We start from the raw sequence: 16,616 nt of genomic DNA, 5'->3' as shown, positions 1-16,616 counted from the left end.
CCACACACACCGTAGACCATACATTTACATTTATGGCATTAATCAGACGCCCTTATCCAGAGTGACTTACAATCAGTAGTTACAGGGACAGTCCCCCCCTGGAGCAACTTAATGGTTAAGTGTCTTGCTCAGGGACACAATGGTAGTAAGTGGGATTTGAACCCGGGTCTTCTGGTTCATAAGAGAGTGTGTTACCCACTAGGCCACTACCACCCATACCATCTATGACTGTATATATATTTTTTCTTGTAAGTCGCTTTGGATAAAGGTAAAGTAAAGTAAAGTAAAGAATTTGAACATAGTTTGTACATTATACCAAAAAGTTGAATAAAACTACTAAGTAACTTTCACTCAAAATAAATATTTTTTTACTTTTACTCAAGTAGATTCTTAGAAGAGTACATTTATTGAATTGAAGCAAAGTGAAGATGGTTTTACTTAGTTGCTTTTTCCAGTATTTTTCCACCTCTGCTATTTACAATACCTATATGAATCATATCAAAATTGAAACATGTGAATTTGTGTTGGTTAAACATGTGCATGTATAATATGAAGAATGCCAATAGATGATTACAGTTAGTGATTATTTACACACAAGTCTAACCAATGACTAAAAATACTGCACTGATTGTCCTGTTTTGTTAATGGGGGGTGACAATGAGCTCATATCTACGCTGTATGTTTCTGAAATTGCTGTACTCAGGGCTAATGTCCACAATATCCGGTCCACCTGGGCTGGAGAAGGTGAAGTGCTGCAGCAGAGTCACCAAAAACAGAAAGAGCTCCATCCGTGCCAGAGACTCCCCCACACACGCCCGCTTACCTGGACACAAACATGAGGACATGTAAAAAGTATAGTGAATGTCACTTGTGATACACAGCAGCACAGCACATGGTGCACACACTGAAATTTGTCATCTGCATTTAACCCATCGCCCTGAGTGAGCAGTTGACAGCCATGACAGGCGCCCGGGGAGCAGTGTGTGGGGAAGGTGCTTTGCTCAGTGGCACCTTGGCAGATCAGGATTTGAACCAGCAACCTTCTGATTACGGGGCCGCTTCCTTAACCACTAGGCCACCACTGCCATATGAAATGGACACCAACCACATGAGAAGGACACCAACATTACACATCACTCATCACTCATTAGAAATAAAACTTGAAAGTTCTAAGTACAAATTTGGCATTTGAGAAAACACACAAAGGAATTTAATATATAATGCTGTCAATACAATGTTAATAAAGATCATATTTTAGAGCATGTATCACAGTGTCTTATTGTGAAGTGAGTAATGAGGCATAGTACATTTCTGATGCCTTTACTGGTTACTTACCAAACCATTCTTTTATAATCACTGTTTCATACAAAGATGAGGGTGACACTTTACATTAAAGAACATATATTCATATGATTTTTTTTTTGTCCTATGACAAAAAAAAGCAAGAGTCTGTTATTTGAGAATGAGATTTGTGATTTCATACAGGTTTTGTGATGCCCCGGGTTCGTTGGGCAGTCACATTTGGTGCCGAGGAGCCCTGAGTGAGGAGCCCTCAGCCCATGAAGCATGATTACTTAAAGACTCCTTAAAAACAGTTCACCAGCACCCAGTGGGGGCTGCCACATTAATGTGGGCCATTCGACTTACCTGTGTTGGTTCGTAGCACCTGGTGATCACCACACACCTTAGGGCTTGTATTTGTTCTTCCCCTTTTTCCCTGGTTTTGGGCCTTGTGCCGTTTTTGTTGTGCTTATTAATAAATCCCATTCCTTATTAATGTCTGGATTCTGCGCCTTGTTACCCTTCCAGCCCTCGGGCGTGACCGGTTTTGCAAAGATCTATTAGGATTGTATTGTTTGTCATATGTTCTGTCAACGTAATGCAGAATTATTTACAGATTATTCTCTCCTTAACTTGTACTTGGATACACATTCTTGCGTCGTAGACTTTGTATGGACTCTACAGGATGGGCACTGGCTGTATGGCAGTCATAAAGATTATCCACAACTGAACAAAACACGTTAGTGTATTGTATCTGCTGACCCTGTTAGACTAAATGTAAGTAGATGTTGAATTGCACCACTTGGATACTGCTTCAAAAATGACTATGCCAGAGTAACAGCCATTACCTAAAGAAAATGGTATAAATGCTGGGTTGGTATTGAAGTTGCCATTTTTGTCCAGGAAGTGATTAGGGTTGAAGCTCCAGGGGCTGTCCCAGTGGTCTTCACTCCTCAATGCAGAGTGCAGTAATGGAAGAATCACAGTGCCCTGTAGGATTTCAAGAATATTATAATTTACCATTCAATTCTCCACCCATAGGTGGGCATTTCAGCCAGACTTATTGTCAATCAGACAGTTTGATAATGAATCCAGACATGTAAATCACACAAACTGGCTTTTGATCTGACACCATAGACCTTTTTCTTTCGTGCCCTGAGCTTGGAGGGCATTCCAGCCACAATTGGTGGCATAAAATTGTTGGTCTGGAGCTCTTGCCCCATGACCCTGATTGTGTTTAACTGTGCCCTGTCTTGTCACAGATAATCCTACACCTGTGTTTACTTGAATAAAAGTTTACTTTGTGTGTTTTTTGTCTCCGTAAAATGAAGGTAGACAATGACACTGCTAATTCGCAATAGTTACAGCAAATATTGTTTAAAGAAGAAAACAAATATTTAGAGAAAAATGCTCTGTTATCATTGATACCTTGGGTATAATGTAGCCCTTGAAAGAGATGTCTGCTGTGGCACAGTGTGGAACACCAATGGGTGCAATATCCAGGAAGCGCTGTGCCTCATGGATCACTGCATTGGTGTAGGGCAGTGACTTCCTATCTTCCATTGTCGGGCTCCGTGTTTGGCCAATGACGTCGTCAATTTCCTTTTGCATTTTCTCTGAATAGATACAGATGTCTGGTAAGCATTTTAGCACAGATGCTAGTATATGTATAAAATATCTGCAGCCTGCTTGACATTTCTAATGTGATTTGGGATTATTCTTACCCTGTATGTGAGGGTACTTTGTAAGCAACATCAGTGTGTATCTCAGGGTACTACTGGTGGTCTCTGTACCCGCCAAGAAGAGGTTCAATACAGTAGATATCAAGTTATCATAGTGGAATTCAGTACAAGGAAGGTTCTTCTCCTGAGGAGGCACAACAACAGTGAGGAATTAATTAACAGGTCCGTATGCATGTTGACTTTACTGTAAACCACTGCATAGGTAGACTGTAAACACTGATGGCTAAAGTTCTTCAGGTACCTCATTTAACCTCATGAGGAAACAGTCAATGTAGTCCCTGGGGTCATCTGGGTTCAGGGTCTCCTCGTGTTTAATAATTTTGTCCATGGAAAAGTTCCTCAGTTCCTCCACCTCTTTAAAGATCCTTTTGTGGTCACCAGGCAAGTAGTTCCTCAAACGGGGGAAAATGTTATACAGCTGTGGAAGAGTGCAGGACAAAAATATTTGGTCATCACACAAAGGCTGGTCACTAGAATGTTCTTTCAAGTGGAGACACTGGCACAGTGGTAATAACAAGTAATAACAACTGGTCTCATGTGCTGTACTTTTCATCTATTTTTGAGTGAGCAACCTTCTAATCACCATGTGATAACACTTAAGTGACAATGTCATGGGGACATTTATTACAATGGGAAAGGATTTAAGCTGTAATCTTTCTTCACCATCGCTTTAGGAAGTGTGTTTGAAGGTACAAAAGCCAGATTGGATCCCAGTATGAAGTGTTAAACTTCGACACAAGGCAAGTTTGAGTTCCCTGCATCACATGTCTGCTGGGTTGTCGGGTGAGTTGTGACCTTCCCTCAGCACAGTCCACCACTGTTTTGAGTGATTTGTTGAGTGAATTGTTACGTCGCTTTGTGAGAACATCAAGTAAAACTAAACTTCCTTTTCCAGAAGTACTAATTCGGTATGCTGTGTTGTTTTGCTTGCTGTTCTGCTAACACGGTTCATACCCGTGAAAAGGGGCTGCTGCTACTTTTCAGCAAATTATTGACGATCTGTAATAAACGCAGAAACTGGGCATCTTTGTAACTGAAGCGCTGTCCGAACACCAAGGTACAGATGACATTGGCCACAGCACGACTGATGAAAAAGCTGGGGTCAAATGGTCCTGCTGAGAGAGTAAGGAATCAAATTTTAATTCATAAAAAGGCATGCATTTTGTTTAGCTATAAGCTGACTCACATTTGTTTTCTCTAAAGAGATCCACCAGGTGTTTGCTCTCCTCCTGGATCCAGCTCTCCATCTTCTTGCGGCCCATGCCAAAATCTCTGAGCGTGGTCAGAGTGAACCGCCTCAGCTGACGCCAGCGCTCTCCATTACTGATCAGTAGGCCTGAAAAGGCAGTCATAATATCAACTGTATAAGAAGCTTTGTTACAGACACTGTATTTTTTTGGTTTCATTATCATTAGTATTGGGTGAAATCTGCTTCTGAGCCCCAGTCTCACCGTAGCCTCTGGTTGCTTTGTACACAAACGGTACTGGTGCTCTGCCACTGAAATCTTCAGCCTGGTCCACCAGAGCCTCCTTCACTGTTTCATATCCTACCAGGAGCACGACTCTCTGAAGTCCCATATACACAGTAATGACAGGTCCGTACTGCTTACTCCACTGGGGGAATACATACAGGTGAAGGCATCATTACATATTCTAACATGACCTGCATTAAAGCGCAAAGCTTTATACAACTGCAGCACAATAGAAAGGAACACAATACCCATCAAATGAACTCATATTAAGAGTGTAAATGTCAATAAATTGTCTTCATAATAAATCTCCCCAGGTCACACAGGCAGAACATCAGCTACACGACTCATCATTTTATAAGAACTATATGGGACCGGGTTCCTTACCTTCATGAAGGTCTTGAATCGGGTATGCCTTTTCATCTGATGCAGGTTCCCTATCAGTGGAAAAGCGAAGGGTCCAGGGGCCTGACGACACTTGTCCTTCCTCATTCCAACAACTAACAGCAGGAGGAGCACCAGGCCAGCAAGTCCCAGGGTGAAATAGGCATCCATAACTATTTCTTATTTAGTTTTTCCCGTACAACTCGTCTATTCTACTCTTCTGAACTTTCCACTGCAGGATGTATGCAGTGATGTGACGAGATAAGAAAGGAGGGCAGAGTTTGAGTGACTGTCAATATTGATCAATTTTAACTCCAGTTGTGCCGTTTTTGACAACTTTTTGGGCAGTAAGACACTTTTTACAAATACTTCAGTATGTATAATCCCCACACCTACATGATCAACTGATTGGCAGAGTAAATACATATCCTGCAGACAAACTATGTTGGCCAAGAAAATCTATACCAAACCTTCACGTGGGTCTGGGAGGGCTTAGCACCTTATTATAGTACAGGACTGCGAGTGGACAGTCAACAGAGCTGTCACAGTTAATGTAATTCAATATCTCACTGGCATAGAAAGTATAAATTGATTGTTAACTCTGAACTTTATTCCATTGTTAGGATTCAGTGAAGTTTGGGTTAATGTGGAATCTCTTCTGTGTTGCTCATTTTCCACAATCCCCCCAAACCCTCACATGAAAGACTGATTTTTTTGTTAATACATTTTATACAGAAAAAAATAAGTAGTTTAGCAGAGAACAACACAGCTGGACATTTCTAAATATGTTGTATGATTTTAACAATATTAGTAGCAAAGATAATTGTCACATCTGAGTTTGCTGCTTTCCACATACAGACAGGTAGCAGCTGTGTGCGGGACATTGGAAGTGCTCACCCCTGTACACAGAGAGAAATAAAGAGCCATGGGGAATGGGCAGTGTGTGAAAGGCAGCAGTAATCTCCTGATAGGAACATCTGGATTTAACAGCTCTGCCATGTGATCCTGGCACAACGTCCCTGTCTCTGCCTCTGGCTGAATTGGCGGCAGCAGCTAAAATCGACCACAGATGCAAAGGCAAATGGATTGCTTCTCTCCTCACAATGTCATGAGGAAGTCCATAACATTTATGGTCTGTAACTCATAGACTGTTTCTACAAAAAATGTCTCCAATAACAAGTATAATCCATATTTCTATGCTATTGCACTCTGTACACAGATCAAGTCATGGTCACCTGATTCAATTTAGCAGCTCACCTTTCTGCTCACTGTAACACATAAACACACACACACTCACACAAACAGACCATAAAGCAATGATAAGAAGAGAGATAAAGCCACACTGCACAATACCTTTATACTTGTGATTTGACATAACACCCATACATTTTTGTACCAGCAATTACTGCAAACCATCTTATAGCTCAGATGCAGAGGACTACTTCTAAGAACAAGAACAGCAATCAGGACTGTGTATGCTTGCATGTAAGGGGGAAAAATGACACACCGTGCAATGAAGAGAACCGATTAACACAATTAAATAAAAGTCAACAAACCCGCACACTAAAATACACAGAATGTATCACTTTGGCTGTTTCTGGAAGTCTTCTTTAAAGACTTCATGGTGTGACTGTACACATTCTGTACACTATTCCACAAATGGTATTACCACAACACACTACAATTTATTACAACTCACACTCAGATTATTATATTTGCATTATAGATACCCCATGCAGATACAGGATTGTTTATAATATAATATACATTTGCTGAAGTGTGTTTTTATTGCATACATTAAAACATTACTCCACTGTAGGTGTAAAAATGCATTGTATTTTTTCACATTATGGCAATGAATACATTAAACATAAAAAATACATCATAAATATAAATGTGTACACATGAATTCTATGATAAGTATGCCTATTAAGAAATGTCCTATTCTCAGTACATATCTTTTCTTTTTTTATAGAACTGGACACAAGTGTGATAGACAAATACTACAAAAATCAACTACAGCCTAGAACGCGAATCCCCCGCAGTCGAAAGCATCAAAGTCAGAATCGGCTTCAAAGTCAAAGCTGTTGAAATGTGGCGAGTCGACGGCCTGGCTGCAGGCATGGTAGGAGGAGCCCCCACTGAGGTCCGAGAAACCAGGGGAGTGGCTGAGCTCGGACGGGAGGGCGTTGCCAACATGGCCGGAAGGTGAGCAGGAGTTCAGGTATCCCAGCGCCGAGGAGGCGGCGGCTCCGCCCATCAGGAGGCACACGGCCCTCACTGCCCGTGCATCGCTGCTGTTGCCATGACGGAGGCAGTCCTCTGAACGATGAGGCGGCGCCACTGAGCCACTTCTGACTGATCGCTGCCGACATGGCCCTGAGAATGTAAAATAACAGTTGAAATGTCTACTTTTCTCTCTTTTCCATTCCTTCACTCACATACTGACCTCTGTCCCTGAAGGAATTCTCTCTGCCTTTGATTTGTGGCGAGGATGGTGGCTTGTCGATCAGCCGAGGGGATGGGGGATCTTTTTCTCTGGGGCTGTCAGGTAGGGGATCTCTGTCGGTGATGCAGGGTGTTATGCTCTGTTGTCTCTGCAGGGTCACTGGTGATGTCACACCCTGAAATAAACCACATAAAAAAAATATGATTTTTTCAATGTCCTCCCTAAAACACCATCTTAACACAGATCCATATTGAAGTGGTCACACTCATGTCATATTCGCAAAGATCTCAGTTCTATTCTTAAATTAAAGTGCTGATGATGTATCTGCATGCTTGGTAGGTGATTTGGTCCGATAATCTCTAGATTGCATTTGTGATGTGTGCTGATAGCTCTGTGACCAGTGAATGAAGTTCATTTTCTGGGTTTCACAAATAGACAGATATCTAACAAGCAATCATGCCTTGTTTGCAATTATGTATTTACTTTTCTGTAAAAGTGAACACTTGCCATGCAATATGTCAATTATATAGTGGCATGAAAACCAGACCCCATGGGCCTTATTTATCAAAACGAGCGTATACAATGACAAAGTTTCACGAGTGGTTCACGAAAACAGGCATAGCACTGTTTTCGAAGTCTGTGATAAATTGCACGAATAGAAGGAGATCACCACGGCTGTGAACGGAACTCAGCGGGAGAGAGCACCCTGCCTCTCTCCCCTTTAGACGTTCATCATAAATTTATGCGCACATGAGCAAAGTTCCCAGGTAAATTCTACAGTGAAAAATGTTTCGGGCCAGACAGGTAATAGTGGCCCAGAGGTTTTAAATCAGGCTTTTTCATAAGAGAGTGGCATTCAGCAATCCAGTGCACACTCCCATGTAAAATTTTCAATGAAAACGGTGTTTTCGGGTAACACTTGATACCATTTCTAATAGTTCAGAAGTTTGAGTGGAGAAGCTTCATTTCTCAGAATGAATCATTTGCAAGAGACACAACACTGTTTTGAGCATCGTACGCTCATGTGATCGTACACCCGTTTTTCTGCCGTACGCAGGTTTGATAAATGAGATCTATTTCAATCTGCCATGTGTTTATAGAACATTATAAATAAAGACATATGCTGTGTCAAAAATAGATGTATTAGGTGTAATAGATGTATTATATTTATATAGTAGCTATAATAGGTATATTCACTTGCTAACATGCAAAACAGCTAGTATACAGGGAGTGCAGAATTATTAGGCAAGTTGTATTTTTGAGGAATAATTTCATTATTGAACAACAACCATGTTCTCAATGAACCCAAAAAACTCATTAATATCAAAGCTGAATGTTTTTGGAAGTAGTTTTTAGTTTGTTTTTTATTTTTAGCTATTTTAGGGGAATATCTGTGTGTGCAGGTGACTATTACTGTGCATAATTATTAGGCAACTTAACAAAAAACAAATATATACCCATTTCAATTATTTATTTTTACCAGTGAAACCAATATAACATCTCCACATTCACAAATATACATTTCTGACATTCAAAAACAAAACAAAAACAAATCAGCGACCAATATGGCCACCTTTCTTTGCAAGGACACTCAAAAGCCTGCCATCCATGGATTCTGTCAGTGTTTTGATCTGTTCACCATCAACATTGCGTGCAGCAGCAACCACAGCCTCCCAGACACTGTTCAGAGAGGTGTACTGTTTTCCCTCCTTGTAAATCTCACATTTGATGATGACCACAGGTTCTCAATGGGGTTCAGATCAGGTGAACAAGGAGGCCATGTCATTAGTTTTTCTTCTTTTATATCCTTTCTTGCCAGCCACGCTGTGGAGTACTTGGACGCGTGTGATGGAGCATTGTCCTGCATGAAAATCATGTTTTTCTTGAAGGATGCAGACCACTGCTTGAAGGTGTCTTCCTGAAACTGGCAGTAGGACTGGGAGTTGAGCTTGACTCCATCCTCAACCCGAAAAGGGCCCACAAGCTCATCTTTGATGATACCAGCCCAAACCAGTACTCCACCTCCACCTTGCTGGCGTCTGAGTCGGACTGGAGCTCTCTGCCCTTTACCAATCCAGCCACGGGCCCACCCATCTGGCCCATCAAGACTCACTCTCATTTCATCAGTCCATAAAACCTTAGAAAAATCAGTCTTGAGATATTTCTTGGCCCAGTCTTGACGTTTCAGCTTGTGTGTCTTGTTCAGTGGTGGTCGTCTTTCAGCATTTCTTACCTTGGCCATGTCTCTGAGTATTGCATACCTTGTGCTTTTGGGCACTCCAGTGATGTTGCAGCTCTGAAATATGGCCAAACTTGTGGCAAGTGGCATCTTGGCAGCTGCACGCTTGACTTTTCTCAGTTCATGGGCAGTTATTTTGCGCCTTGGTTTTTCCACACGCTTCTTGCGACCCTGTTGACTATTTTGAATGAAACGCTTGATTGTTCGATGATCATGCTTCAGAAGCTTTGCAGTTTTAAGAGTGTTGCATCCCTCTGCAAGATATCTCACTATTTTTGACTTTTCTGAGCCTGTCAAGTCCTTTTTTTGACCCATTTTGCCAAAGGAAATGAAGTTGCCTAATAATTATGCACACCTGATATAGGGTGTTGATGTCATTAGACCACACCCCTTCTCATTACAGAGATGTATATCACCTAATATGCTTAATTGGTAGTAGGCTTTCGAGCCTATACAGCTTGAAGAGGATGATGTGGACAAAATACTCATTTGCCTAATAATTCTGCACTCCCTGAATGCTGCTATAACAATAAACTTGTACACATTGCACATTTAAACGCAGTACAGTTGTGTTTTCTTACCTCCCTTACTTTTCTTAGCACTTTGAGCCACTGGCTGCAGAAAAGAGCAGAGTCACCATCAGTACACAGCAATACACATCATCTCAATACATGTCCTCAGCCCTGAGGTCACATTCTGCCTGCTCACATCATGGCCCGTTTAGGACTGATGACAGAAGCCATTATACAGGAATATGGTCATAAACATAATTATTCTCACCCCGTAAAAAAACTATTGGATTTTGTTGGAAATGACTAATTGTTTTTAACTGTACAATGGAAAATAAACCAATACAATTCATACAGTGTCTACATAATATTATAGAAATATTAGAATATTTAAGAAATTCAAACTTTGCAGGCTTCGTTTATAGAACAGTCTACAGCGCCTCATGGTGGCTTGGTGGTGTCACACAGTCACATTGTCATTTATGAGAGAAGGTAAACATGTAATTTAAGTATACATGCTTTTATGTTACCTTTATCCTCATTACAATACTGATAAATGTGATTAAATGAATAGCAGTTGGGAATGATTTGGTTTTGGTTATATCTAGGCTAATGTCTGGTTAATGTCTTTTTGAGCATATGTGTGATGTCTGTGTCTGAGTAGAACGAAATACACCTGCAGTCATCAGGGCTGTCGGAAAGCAGCAGCAGGAACTTCTCCTGGCGAAGGATGATGGCAAAACAGCAGTCCCTCCGCCCCCCCGGGGGCAGTCGAGGCAGGTCCAGAATCTCCCGACCCTCCACTATGGCTTCGCAGTTGCTTTGCAGCGGCACCACCTGGTCGGCTGGGGAGTCGGCTTCTCGACACACCATTAGACTGCCCTCCACCGTCAGCACCAGATACCGCTCCTTCCACTGCTTAAACATGAAGCCTCCTGATATCAAAGGGTGGATGGGGGAAGAGAAACGATATAGGATGGGTGGAAACAAGGAAGAAAATGATTTTAATCTCATTAAATAGTAATTTCATATAAGTTTAATATGCTTTATGCTACACCAACTTGGATAAAATCATCTACTAACTGATTAAAAATAAATGTAGAAAGTGTGGCCATTTTCCCCCCTGCAAATAATCTGGAAAATCAATAAAATAGGCCTGACGTCAGATGACCCACTTTCAAAACCCGGGCAGGACTCAACCGATGATGGGAAATTATGCGAGGTGATGTCCTCATCAAAGAGTCACCGATACTAGGAGACAGACAGACTGACAGAAGAAATAGGCCGTTTGGGTATTTGTCCTCCAATTGACATAATTTCTGCAGCACTAAGCATGCATGGAGAGCGCACGAGGTGGGATTAAAAGATGTCAGGTAGATTACTAGAGGAGTCAGGGACCCTGCACAGGATTCACACTGACAAAGCACTCAGAAAAACAGTTTCTAGCCCCTGTGTGGTTTCAACAGCATTGCAACATCAAACAATGTTAGAAAAACTTTGTTAAAACATTCATAATATAGATAAATTACAGACCAAAAAAATTAATGGAAAAAATATATGTGCTTTGTTATCACCTTTTTATAGCATTTCAGCTACCCCAGATAAATAGGTACTTTTCCTATATTAAAAGAATATAATTATACAGCCAAAAGCAGCAAAATATTAACAGATGATGTTGGGAATTGAAGTAGTGGTCAACATTTCATTCTTATGTAACAGCAGTGGTGTATTTGACGAGCAACCGTTTGATGTACAGGATAAAGATGCGTCGCTAATCTGCTCAGAGCTGCCATTACCGCCATGCTCCAGATGTAAAATGTGGACACTTCCACACTTTGCATTAATAAAAAAGCTCAAATTTCTCACACAAATTTTTTTTCTTTATAATTCTGCCATGTCACAAGTGAAAAATGCTTTTTTTTTGCCTAATAGATATATTGCTTCAAATGCACACCACAACCACTGATCCTATTCAGATTTTTTTGTAAAATAAACTTTTTCAACCATTTATAATCCTTCGCAAAAGGCAATAGTCTTCTGATGGAATGAATAATAAAGTTTGCAGCATGGGTACATTTGTATGGATCATCTGCTCCTTCACACCACACCAGTGCTCTGTGTTTTTTTGCAATGATCCTCCCTCCCTCCTCCCTTCAGGGGAACACGAGGACACCCTCACCTCTACACAGCATCCCATCCCGTCCCAGTCCTTACCATACTTCTTGAGGAAGCCTCGATGGATCCCTCCCAGGCTCATCCCTGCAGTCGGCCCCGAACAGTCCTGAAGCCGCGCCCGACAGCTGCCAGGCAGGGGGGCTTTAACCGGCCCGCGTTTATGAGCGAGGGAAACAGGGGAAAAAGGGGGCGGATAAACAGAGAAGGAGGAGAGAATATAATCCTCTGTCATTTAGGATGTGCTACAGGGGCCAATCCCCGAGCGCTGAGCTGGGGAGGATGGGATTGCGGCCGCCAAATTCCTGATCCCATAAGCAGCGCACGAGCGAAGATTCTTCACCCGTAATCATTATAATAACGGTGACAAGCAAATCCCAGCGAACCCTGAGTCAACCGCGGTTGCCATGACCAGATGTCGCTGTGTGTTCTCCTTTACGTTTCTCATCTAATGGCCTCTCACAATCCCATCAGCAGAGTTCCTCCTCCTCCTCCTCTCCCCGTCCTTTAAAAGCAGGGATGTGTTCATTCGTTGGAAACAGTTGCGCGATGTTGCATGGTACGCTGTTTGTTCAAAAGAGGTGAGGATCCAGACATGTTATGACTGCTTAATTTACACTATCAAAGCTCTTTTTCGCCAACGACATTTGGGTATGACTCTAATTATGTGTGGACTGGATAGTAACTTGTGACCTGATGGCGTTGCATCTACATGTTTGCACTCTAGCTGATATAGTTGCCTCTTATGTAACTGTGGGAGGTTGAACCTTTTAATAAAGTAATTTGTTCCACCCAGGCCATGGATAGGAAGCATTTTTAGCTTTAACGACACATTTAGCTTTAACGACTCCTTGACCAAGGCCTTCGATGGATGAAATTCTGGTGTAAAAAAATGACTAACAAAACACAAACAAAACCATTTGTATATAGCGCAGTTACTTCACTTTGTAATTCCTAACCCTCATTGAATTGTCATTTTGTAAATTTTTACTTTCTTGCTCTATTTACTACATTTATGTCAGCACTGAAGCCCCTGAAAAATTCCTAAACTCTGGCCGGATGTAATATTTCAAATTTCCTGTTTAAGGTGTCGATTCGGATTTCAGGATATGACGTAATCACATGATTAGGGCGACATGCGGAGCACCACACGCGCACACCGATCGACGCTGAAGGTCACGCATATGCATCAGCGTTCACATTCACACGTGGCATGGCCTGTGTGGCCCTTGCTCTCTGGCATCTCACCGCAAAGCAGACGATTATGGGTATGGATTGTCAGGGCCCCACAGCTGGCTGGGGCACTGTGAGAAGTGGAGTGGTGGTGGGAGCTGGTAATCCCTGCTAGCTGAGGCATACGGTGCCCGCTCATCACCCCCACCACAATATTGATTGTTTTCGACATTATCTGTGAGACAAGGCCAGAGCGAGGGATTAATGGAGAGCCAGTGTGGCCATATGCATACTCAAAACACCATTACATAACACCTCAGATGTTCCAGAAAATGTTTTGCTCTTCTCAGCTGTAGCCGGTTGAATCAGTCAAAACTCTATACTGATGGACAGTGAAAAATAAAGAATAGTGATTGGGTGGTATGAACCAGAAGGGCAAAAAAATCACAGGTTCAAACCCCACTTACTATCATAGTGACCCTGCGCTGCTACTGATAAGGGTGTCTGCTAAATTATATAAATGTAAATGTTAAATAAAAAAAAAACTTTTTAATCAACACAGCTCTTTAAATTTAAGTTGAAATGTTGAAATAATGACAGCGACAGTATCATGGGTGCCCAAGGTTGATGAAGGTAAACCATCATCATCATTTCATTCAAAATCCCCTAAGCAATGTTAGAATGAATGTGGACTAATGGTCATTGAACAATGTTATTATTGTAGTAGTTAATATCTGCCAGAAGGGGGCTCCACCAGCTCTCAGGATTCTCTTTCTTATTGGTATGTCTTTCTCGCTATCCCTTCTAAAAGACTGTCGCACCCATGTTTGACTCTGTAACCACACCCAGGGGTGTGAGCGGGACAAAAGAGCTGCAGAACCAGTGCAGTCTCAGTGAACCCTGTGCAACTGAGGTCTTTCCCACACCAGGTGAGAGTCAAACCCTCACGGATAAAGTGAGCATCGGACCCTGCTCTAGAATTCCACAAAAGAAAAAGAAAAAAAAAACGTGACTACAGAACCTGTCTCACAATGCTCTACCACTGCTGCTACTCTCATGCGGCCTTGACTGAAGCTTTCTCCTGGTCTCTGGTGAGATACGCTGCTCCGTTACTGTCACCCTCCCAGGCATCCGTCCTTCTTCACAGCGATGTCCATCACAGAGCATTCCACAGAATCTCGCAGAACATGTCTCAACCAGCTTAGGCATCGTGGCTCGATCTCCATGACAACTAGCCCTAATGCAGCCTTTCCTACTGCTGAGAACCATGTTGGATATCAGAGAATTCTGAAGCGTTTTCACAGCAAGCAAAGTGCAAAAAATTCATTTGAATTTAAAACATGTCGGGATTGGAGAACACTTTTTCTGTGGAAAATAAATTCCCTGCAGGTGGGTTGTTGTCTGCGTACGCCAGGTAAGACCTGTTTGTCTGGATTAAAGGCTGGCTGGGATTTAAATCAAGTCCCGACGCTGATGATCTTACCCTGCAACCCTGCCAATCTTGCCTTTCCTTCTCTGACGAGCAACTTCATTCTCTGAATTTAGTTTTTTTTTCTCCCTTCCTCCTTTCTTTTACATTCCCTCCCCCATTTTTTTCTTTGTAGACCCCCTCTGTGCCCCCCATCTCTCTTTCTCTCATTCCCCATATCTCTGTGTTGTGTGAGCTCGATTCCCCAGGCCCTATTGAAAAGAAAGGATACACAAAGGGGTCTTTCTCACTTTTACTCTGTCTCCATGAAAGACCATGGGAACTCTGTGCCGTCCTCAGCACAGCTCTTAAAGGGCCAGCGCACATCACCGACAAAAAAACCACAAACCTCCTGCAACATCATTCCTGTTATCTCCATGGGGGCAAAAAAAAAAACGCCAATCATTCGCGAACGCTCCCTCACTTCCAGGAGTCCCAGGAGACGGTAGCCAACCTGTGGACCTCACCTCTTCAACCCCTTCCCAAGTCCCCTGCTCTGACATGCAGGGATTCTCCCGTCATAGCAATCCAATTACCACAACAAAACCTGAGTGGGGTCAACTGGCTGCCAGTAAGCAGGGGACGTGGGAATCGCTTGTTTTTTTACGACCGATTTGTTTAAATTTCAGTGTTTGTGTCTATCTGTCAGACTGCTTCCTCACGTATGTTTATTTGCTCTGGACCCAATATGCATCTGGAGCAGGCGTACAAAAGAAAAGACTGTAAATTAGGAATCTCTTAGATTTTTCCATATACATGTAATACACACACACACACACACACACACACATATATATATAGTACAGGCCAAAAGTTTGGACACCTTCTAATTCAGTAAATGAAGTGTTTTCTTTATTTTCATGACCATTTACACGGTAGATTCTCACTGAAGGCACCAAAACTATGAATGAACACATGTGGAGTTATGTACTTAACAAAAAGTGGAGACCTGGCCTCCACAGTCACCAAACCTGAACCCAATCCAGATGGTTTTAGGGTGAGCTGGACCAACAAGTGCTAAACACCTCTGGGAACTCCTTCAAGACTGTTGGAGAACCATTTCAGGTGACGATCGAGAGAACGCCAAGAGTGTGTAAAGCAGTAATCAGAGCAAAGAAACTAGAATATAAAACATGTTTCCAGTTATTTCACATTTTTTTGTTAAGTACATAACTCCACATGTGTTCATTCATAGTTTTGATGCCTTCAGTGAGAATCTACCAACGTAAATGGTCATGAAAATGGTCAAGTAAACATATCGAAAGCGTGTCCAAACTTTTGGCCTGTACTGTATAACAGTCGAGTGTAAACCGTATACTCACCGAGCTTTTAGTAGATTTTCATTCGTGTGTGTGTGTGTGTGTGTTCCCCAAGGCCCCACCTAATCTTGAACCAGCGCCTACGTTTTCCTGTGTCCTTGGAGACAAAAGAGCTACTTATTCGTTTTTATCCTGATTGTCCAAGTGTCCTGCCAAGCACGTTCGCACCTTCGAACGGCCTTTTTACAGTTGCAGCTTTTGCACTCTCTGCTGCACACGCGTCGTCATTTCTATTCTCATTTATCTGGTTTTGCTTCGCTTCTCTGAATGACTTCTGCCAGTTTTGGGATTTACGATGCTCATCAATCGAACAGCGAGAGGGAGGAACAGGGAATATTCGGGTTTCTGAACAGGTTCTCAACCCATCAAGACTTTATTTAAAAAAAAAACACACACACACACACATTAAAA

The 16,616-nt window shown here is 42.1% G+C and overlaps 2 protein-coding genes across 3 annotated transcripts; both read right to left on the bottom strand.

The window, feature by feature from the left end:
- Nucleotides 1-641: 641 nt before the first annotated feature.
- LOC114769612 (cytochrome P450 2G1-like) lies at nucleotides 642-5,047 on the bottom strand. Its single transcript, XM_028962799.1, has 9 exons — nucleotides 4,880-5,047; nucleotides 4,475-4,637; nucleotides 4,210-4,359; nucleotides 3,978-4,138; nucleotides 3,265-3,441; nucleotides 3,006-3,144; nucleotides 2,710-2,897; nucleotides 2,130-2,271; nucleotides 642-823 (listed from the first exon to the last, which is right to left on the bottom strand). The coding sequence occupies exons 1-9, from the start codon at nucleotides 5,045-5,047 to the stop codon at nucleotides 642-644; spliced, it is 1,470 nt and encodes a 489-aa protein (XP_028818632.1).
- A 1,227-nt stretch (nucleotides 5,048-6,274) lies between these two features.
- LOC114769718 (uncharacterized) lies at nucleotides 6,275-16,222 on the bottom strand. 2 transcript variants are annotated; one of them, XM_028962988.1, is made up of 6 exons: nucleotides 16,209-16,222; nucleotides 12,288-12,389; nucleotides 10,750-11,008; nucleotides 10,146-10,179; nucleotides 7,326-7,500; nucleotides 6,275-7,255 (listed from the first exon to the last, which is right to left on the bottom strand). In XM_028962988.1, the coding sequence occupies exons 2-6, from the start codon at nucleotides 12,328-12,330 to the stop codon at nucleotides 6,900-6,902; spliced, it is 867 nt and encodes a 288-aa protein (XP_028818821.1). In that variant the 5' UTR covers nucleotides 12,331-12,389; nucleotides 16,209-16,222; the 3' UTR covers nucleotides 6,275-6,899. The 2 variants fall into 2 exon arrangements, with proteins under 2 accessions (XP_028818821.1, XP_028818820.1); XM_028962987.1 differs by lacking the exon at nucleotides 16,209-16,222 and having other exon boundaries at nucleotides 12,288-12,421.
- Nucleotides 16,223-16,616: the final 394 nt, after the last annotated feature.

Source organism: Denticeps clupeoides, chromosome 19 (genome assembly GCF_900700375.1).
Source record: "Denticeps clupeoides chromosome 19, fDenClu1.1, whole genome shotgun sequence".
Taxonomy (NCBI): Eukaryota; Metazoa; Chordata; class Actinopteri; order Clupeiformes; family Denticipitidae; genus Denticeps; species Denticeps clupeoides.
This window is presented reverse-complemented; position numbering and strand designations above follow the sequence as displayed.